The sequence below is a fragment of the Rhagoletis pomonella genome, unplaced genomic scaffold (assembly GCF_013731165.1).
Source record: "Rhagoletis pomonella isolate Grant_MI unplaced genomic scaffold, Rhpom_1.0 Rhpom_scaffold_00323, whole genome shotgun sequence".
NCBI classification, from domain to species: domain Eukaryota; kingdom Metazoa; phylum Arthropoda; class Insecta; order Diptera; family Tephritidae; genus Rhagoletis; species Rhagoletis pomonella.
Genome location: NW_023458877.1, coordinates 75,173 through 83,258, shown reverse-complemented (window position 1 = coordinate 83,258; position 8,086 = coordinate 75,173). Strand labels below are relative to the sequence as shown.

Here is an 8,086-nt window from a genome sequence, read left to right as displayed (position 1 = left end):
AACTGGTAGCTGTTGACGGCTCGTCGGATACTGTTAGCAGATCTTTAAAGGATGGAAGTGAAGTACTTCTTTTAAGACTGAATTGTACCGAAACTTCTGACTTGGCGTCACTAAATTCTTCTTCTGACTCAGAGTCAGCTAAGTCTGATTGGCAAATTAGCGATAAGCTATCAGGTGGAATCCTAACGCGACAATTCAGTTTATTAAAGCACTTTGCTAACTGTTCCTTGCAACGAGCTAATTTAACTTGGACTTCTTTGAGATTACAGGTATGGGCCGAACTATTACCATTAACTAGTAATAAAATATTATTGTAAGCTGTGATAAGCGAATATTTGTATTCGTTTAATTTTTTCGCATTCGAAGACAACGGTCTATTTTGTAAAATGCGTTTCGTAATCTTATCAAAATCTGCTTTATATATTTTAAATTGTTTATCGAATTCGCTCATAACCGGCTAATCTCAAAGAAGTGGAAACCCAACATGTACGAAAACAAGCTATCGTTCACCCTGTATAAAAAAATTAAAAAGAAATTGAATTATGAAAAATACTTATGTTTTTCTTCAGTAGGTCATCGGCTGAAAAATCGCATGCAACAAGGGGTTTTCATGCAGTTGGGATATCGGTGAATTTCATGCAGCACACATGCAAAGCAAAAGATTTCAAGTTGTTTCCTTATTTTTTTTTTTGTATTTAAAGAAGTTTTAAATTTTGATATATATAGGGGTCGAACACATGTACATCGGTATATAGTTAAATTCTTAAATTTATAGTTTGAAGGCAGTTTGTTTTTTTTTTGTGTTTCTAAATTGATTTATGGGATTATACCGTGAACTTATAACTAGTAATGGAAAATTTTGAGTAATAGTACATACTTAGTAATTACAAAGTCACTTAAATTTAATAATATTAATTTTCAAGGAATAATAAAAAAATGTATGTATGCAAGTAACCGTAGTGGGAATTTGAAAATTGTTTAATCCGCAATGTATGCAAGTAACCGTAGTAGGAATTAGAAAATTGTTTAATCCGCAATGGAATCGCAAGAAAAGCTTATATTAATATTTTTGAAAAATGTTATTGAATCACTTACATCTAGTTTTTAAAAAAAAGTTTAATCGCTTATATATATAGTATGGAAAGGTTTAATCACTTATACATCTAATATAGAAAGGTTGAATCGCTTATACATATATCTAATGTGAAAAATGTTTAAATTCAAAAGTAACATTTTTACTGTCATTGCGAAATTCTTCTTTTTTTTTGATCATAAATATTGGGAAAAGTTCGCTTTCCCGCGTTTGTATTTTAAATTTAAATTTTCATTTTGTTTTGAATATTTTAGAAAAGTTCTCTTCGTTTTTTTTATTTCTTTTACTATTTAAAAAATTTCCAACACGCATTAGTGTGCATACTAGTGTATGTATATTAAGAAATGGAAGTATGTATATAAGAAAAATGTAGGTATGTAGATAAACTTATATTACTCAGCCTTACTCCTTGACTGGTACTGTACCCATCTGTCTGCTCTTCCGCCGTTATCCCCGTTTGTTATTATACTGCTATGCTGCAGCCTCCCTCGCTGCTGTCACTTTGTATATGTTTTTCGGTGTTGTTCGGTTGTATGCCGCTATTTTGCTGGCGTGGGTGCAATTAGCGGTTTAATTTTGCCGCTAGTTTTTTTTGTACAGTTGCTAGCTGCGTGGTTTCGTCAGGCGCCGTTACACATATGTACGTGTGTGTACGCTGCCGTTGTTCGTGGTAGCAGGTCTGACTTTTTGTACAGTAACGAACTGTACAACATACCGTTTTGTGCGGTGTTATGCGACTTATGCAATATTGCTGCCGTTGGTGGTTGCAGGGCTTCCCATTATGCGGGAAAAAACAGCTTACGTAGATGCAGCGCGCCGTTTTGTGTGGCGTTACACGGCTTATGCAATACTGCCGCCCGTGACGGTCGACTGATATATAATTTTGTCCATCCACCGTAGTGTGTCGCACAAAATGGGGCTTTTCGGACTCGCCTGCCGTCCAGGCTGTCATCAAAGCAATTTTTCCCCACACGCGTATGCTCACACACGCTGTCACGGTCGCCATGTTGGGCCTGCAGCCCGCTCATTGGAACTTTGCACACACGTGCCAAAAAACCACTCGCTTACCCCAAATCGTCCTGGAGACAAATCCGCTGCTAGGTTGCCGACACCAGTAAATTATGCCCAATTATTATGCCCTCGTGGCAGATTGGCCGAACTCTTATGGGTTCCGCAAATTTGTATTTATAGAAAAATTTGCCAATTATTCACGCCCGTCAACTACTTGCGAATTTAAGAAAATTAAGAACACTTGAAGAACAATATTACTTTTATTTAAAGACTCAGGAAAATTACACTACCGATGGGTTTGAAGTCGTTTGTCTAATTGAATTAGCATTCGTTTTTTCACTCGGTTTTAAGTACCTGTGGAACGTATGTTCCAACAGGGCTACCAACATTACGACGGCGCTGAATAGTGCTGCCGTATTGTTAGCGATGCCATTACATCACCCTCCTTGAGAAAAGATTTTTGCAAGGTGATCAGGCTTGCCAAAATCGTTCGATTCATGGGCGATGCAAAACCGATAGGGAGGAACGAGATATTTATTATTAATATTGTAAGTATGTTTCCTTCCCCTTTTAACTCGTTCGTCCATATCAATAAAGAGTTCAAAACGAATGTTAAATAATTGATAACATTAGTATATTTACTTAGCTAATTGCGTTAAGTTAAAATATTAATTTTATAATAAGGATTTTACATAAGTATGAGTTAAATAATATTTATTTTTTTTGATTTGCTAAACGTATCCAATATATGAATTTGTAAATTTGTAAATATGAATTTACATAGCTATATGTATAAAAATTAATAGAGATTCAATTTTGTTGAATTGTGTTAAATTAATGCTATATGAAAGTACTTATGTGTATAGTTTATTAAGCCAAAATTTGAAGGTATACATACATCTAAATATTATTTTTGAGTATTATTCATTTCAAATAAAAGATTTTTGTTTCAAAATAGGTTTACATGACAATTCATGAGTTATTTCGCATTGTTGTACACATGTACATATTTTAACTAACTATAGAACGTAATTTTAACAATAATAATAGTTTGTATATATATCTTGTGTGACGTGGCTGATTTATTTTGTGTCAAATTTGAATGTTACTTGCATTTTTAAATAAATTCATTAAAAAATAGATTATGTGACTTTTTGAATGCGGTTTTTGTGAACCGTTTTTAATTTATTTTTGGTTTTGTCGAAAACCGTAACATTTGCTCCTTCTACTTTTTGTACAACGTGTGGCCCTTGATATATGCTTTCGTGTTTGACTCTGGGCTCTTTTTGTATTAGAACAAGATCGTGTTCTTTTATTTGTACTGGACGAGAGTGTCTATCGCTTCTTTGGCTATTGCATTTGATTTTTGCATACGGTATTTAACCTCTTTCGCATAGTTTTCAACGTTATATATCGGGTCTATCTTTCCGTTTCGCAACTCGTGCGGTAAAGTTGCTTTCTTGCCGAAAACTAGTTCGAAATGAGTAAATTGGTTATCAAAAACAGTATTAGGCGTTGTATTATGTAAAAACGTGAAATATTTCAAATAAGTGTCCCAGTCAGAAAATGTTTCGCTCATATAAGCGCGTAAATATTCGTTAAAAACTCTATGGTTTCGTTCAATTGTACCAACGGTTTCGTGGGGGTGTGCTGTTGAAAAGTTATGGTTTATATTTAAAAGTTTTGTAAGTTCTGAAAAAATTTCATTCTTATATTCTGTTCCTAAATCAGTCCTAATAGAATTCATTGTGCCATATATTAATATGTAGCTTTCGAAAATAGCTGAAGCCACAGTTTTTGCACTTTTGTCTGGTATCGCGATAGTTACTAGATATTTTGTTAGATCGCAGATTATGGTGACAGCGAACTTGTTACCATATCGCGTTTCTGGCAAGGGGCCTATAGTGTCAATAATTACTTCTTCAAAAGGTTTACTAGGTGTTGGCGTTAACACCAGATTTTCTTTGTTTTTAGGCTTTACTTTGTTCAGTAAACATTTCTCGCAACTTTTTACGAATTTTGATATGTCACGGGTCATATTTTTCCAGAAGTATTTAGTACGAATTTTTGCATACAATCTTTTGAGTCCGCAATGTCCTCCACTTATTGGGTCGTTATGGTAGATTGTCATAAGTTGCTGTTTCTTTTCGTTGTCGGTCACAGTTTCGACAGGATCTGTTAATATAATATGTAATGTATTTAAAATTTTATTTCCGCGATTTTTTAAGCTAGCAATTGTGAAGTGACGGAAAAATTCATCGTCCTTTGGCCATTCAATCTTCTTAATTTTGCATTTGCTGGCTTCAATTTCAAGCCTCGAAAGTAAATCATCTAAATTCATTATTTCGTTAGCAAATGCATAATTAAGTAACTCGAGTTTTTTATGTTTATTATGTGCACAAATTCGTAAAATTATAATTTTATCATCTTTATCATAAGTAATTTCTGATCTAATACGCGGTAACTTTTTTGAAAAGTTATAAGAAAATGTATCATAAACGTTTAATATCTCCTGTTTTTCATCTTCGTTATTATCTGTATTTTGGATCATTTTATCATTGTCTCGTCTAGTCATTGATCTCGTCTGTACTGCCAAGATACTTTTCGTTGACTCCCTTATTTCGTCTATCGTTATACGTGAGAGTGCGTCTGCGCCTACGTTTAATTTTCCTTTAATGTATTCGATAGTAAAATTGTATTCCGCTAGTTCTAACCTTATTCTTGAAAGTTTTGAAGAGGGGTCTTTCATATTGAACAGGTATACGAATGGTCTGTGGTCTGATTTTACTAAGAAATGTGTTCCATAAACGTATGGTCGAAATTGTTTAATGGCAAAATATATTGCTAGAAGTTCTAATTCGATAATTGGTTTTTTCTGTTCTGCATTGTTAAATGATTTTGAGGCAAAACATATTGGTAAATCGCAACCTTGCTGTTCTTGGCTAAGTATAGCGCCACACCCTATTTTTTAAGCGTCAACTGTAATAATAAATTGCTTTGTAAAGTCTGGATATTGTAGCAATTTCGGTGACATTAAGGCTGATCGTAACGCTTGAAAAGCTTCATCACATTTCTCATCCCAAACAAAATCTACTCTTTTCCTACTTAATTTATTCAAAGGTGCTGCCAGAGTTGCAAAATTGGGGATAAATCTTCGGTAATAGTTTGCAAATGCGACAAAACGTCGTACTGCATCTTTGTCAGTAGGTTTAGTATACTTTTTAATTGCAACTATTTTTGAATCGTCTGGCAGCAGACCTTTTGCTGAGCATTTGTGCCCTAAAAACGTTACTTCGGGCCTGAGAAAATTGCATTTTTTTTTATTTAGTTTTAAATTGAAATTTCGACAAGTTTCGAAAATTTTCGCTAAATTTTTAATGTGATGTGCTTCGCTACAGCCTATGACAATAATGTCATCTACATATAAAAATGCTACGTTCGGTGGAATACCAGAAAAAGCTATACTCATCATTCGTGAGAATGAGTTGGGTGCTATACTTAAACCGAATGGCAATACTTTCCATCGATATGCTCCACGGTCTGTGCTAAAAGAAGTTCACGTGAATCTTCATGCAAGGGGATTTGGTTAAATCAAGAAAAAAGATCTAAAGTAGAAAAATATTTAGCTCTGCAAAGATTGTCCAAAATATCGTCAACTCGTGCGAGAGGAAATTTATCCGCAATAAGTTTTTTATTGACTGCGCGGAAATCAACGCACATACGATAAGCTTTTTGACCATTAGTAGATTTTTTAGGAACCAAGATTAGAGGACTATTGTAATTGGAATAACTTCCTTCAATTAAATCGTTACCTAATAATTTATTAACTTGGCGAGTTATCTCTTCACGTTGGGAGTATGGTAGACGATAGTTTTTTACATATACCGGGTCAGTGTCAGTCAACCTAAGTTTCTGTTCATAAAAATTGTTTAATTTCATTTTGTCATTGTCAAGCGCGAAAATGTCGGCATATTTGATGCAAAGGTCAAGTAAATTGCTGTTAGCTTCTGTGGAGAATTGGTTTTTCAAAATATTTGTTAATTCGTTCGTTCTTAATTCTTCTGTCTTGGTCTTATTAATTGAGTAAACGTTATAGTCAGAAAGCTTTTCAGTCTGAATGTTTACATTCTTTACATGTTTCACGTCATCTGTGGTATTTATGATTTTGACTATTGGGTTGCTTGTACTAACGATGCATCTTGCCGTGAATACACCGTTATCGATTTCTTGTGAATTCACGAAAAGTGGTTCTGGTGAACTTCCTAAATTAAAAAGACGAAAAACTTCGCATCTGGGTGGAATTACGCAGGTATCGCTTTCGGTTCCGTGAAGAATCGGAATCGCGACTTTTTTATTACCTACCCAGAAGGAAATGCAATTGCTTGCATAGCTGATAACGCATTTATTTACTTTCAAAAAGTCTTTACCCAATATACCGTCTGCAGGGATGTTGAAATCGTCATTAACCACATGTAACGTATGTTTTGTAAAACAGTCCGAAAAAGTCAAATTCGTCGTAATTTTACCTAGAGTTGAAACGGTGTTTGAAGTGACGCCCGTAATGTTAATTATATCGTTCGTATTTATAGAAAAATGTTTTTCAATGCTAGAAATTTTTATTAAAGAAATGTCGGCTTACGTGTCGACTAAAAATGTACAAAATTTGTTTGAACCATTAATTCGCAATTCAATAAAATCAGAGTAATTTAGATTTAGACAGTATACGCCTTTTGTTGACAAAGAAGTATTTAGTTGTCCATTTCTTCCGCCCTCAGTGTTCGCTCCTGAGGGGCGTGGGCGTTTAAAGCGCGCACATTAGCATTACTGCGTGAATTTGGACGTCTATTACTATTATTGTTGCTGTTATTGTTTCGATTGTTGTTTGATGACCGATTACTATTATTGTTGAAATTGTTACCGTTATGCCTTGAACCGTTATTGCTGTACCTACTGTTATCAGCGTTATTGTTGTACCTATTGAAATTTGAGTTGTTTTGTCTGAAATTGTTATTGTTGTACCTATTAAAATTGTGCCCTCCGAAACTACCTCTAAAGCTATTTGGCCTATTTACTCGGGATCGAAACGCTAACACTTGGCACTCTTTCACTTGATTATTTTGTTCGACTATCATTTTTGCCACTACGTCCTTTGAATCACTGAAGGTAGTTGACGATAAAATTGATTTGACCAAATCCGACCGAGTATTAAGTCTACAAACGTTAACTGTTTGATTGACTGCCATTTCATGAGCCTTAGACTGTGTCATACCTTCAATGATCAAAGAGCGCTCTAAAGCATCCGAAAGCTCCTCGACACGCTTAGCAAATTCCGTATAATTGTTGTTTATGACATGTAAAGATGCAATTTTCCCAGCTACAACTTTCGAGTTGTCTGGCTTTATTCTATTTCTCAACGCATCTTTTATTTGCCTAACTGAACTAACTTCTGTTGGAATTGCTTCACGTGCCTTGCCTTCGAGTTTCGATTTCAAAAATGATATAAAAGTCGTATTTAAGTTTTCATCTGCAAAATCTTCAATTAAATTAATTTTGTCTATAAACGATTCAAGTGCTAGCGGATCTCCGTTGTAATTTTCCCTAATGATTGAGCCACAAAGACTAATAAACGATTTTTTCTGTTCAGGGGTAGCCATGTCTAAAAATTCTTGAAAAAATTTAGAAATATTTGGTAAACTGGTAGCTGTTGACGGCTCGTCGGATACTGTTAGCAGATCTTTAAAGGATGGAAGTGAAGTACTTCTTTTAAGACTGAATTGTACCGAAACTTCTGACTTGGCGTCACTAAATTCTTCTTCTGACTCAGAGTCAGCTAAGTCTGATTGGCAAATTAGCGATAAGCTATCAGGTGGAATCCTAACGCGACAATTCAGTTTATTAAAGCACTTTGCTAACTGTTCCTTGCAACGAGCTAATTTAACTTGGACTTCTTTGAGATTACAGGTATGGGCCGAACTATTACCA

The 8,086-nt window shown here is 34.7% G+C and overlaps 1 protein-coding gene across 1 annotated transcript; it reads right to left on the bottom strand.

The window, feature by feature from the left end:
- Window positions 1-6,852: 6,852 nt before the first annotated feature.
- LOC118750622 (myb-like protein H) lies at window positions 6,853-7,758 on the bottom strand. The gene is made up of 2 exons (XM_036485359.1): window positions 7,196-7,758; window positions 6,853-7,078 (listed from the first exon to the last, which is right to left on the bottom strand). The coding sequence occupies exons 1-2, from the start codon at window positions 7,756-7,758 to the stop codon at window positions 6,853-6,855; spliced, it is 789 nt and encodes a 262-aa protein (XP_036341252.1).
- Window positions 7,759-8,086: the final 328 nt, after the last annotated feature.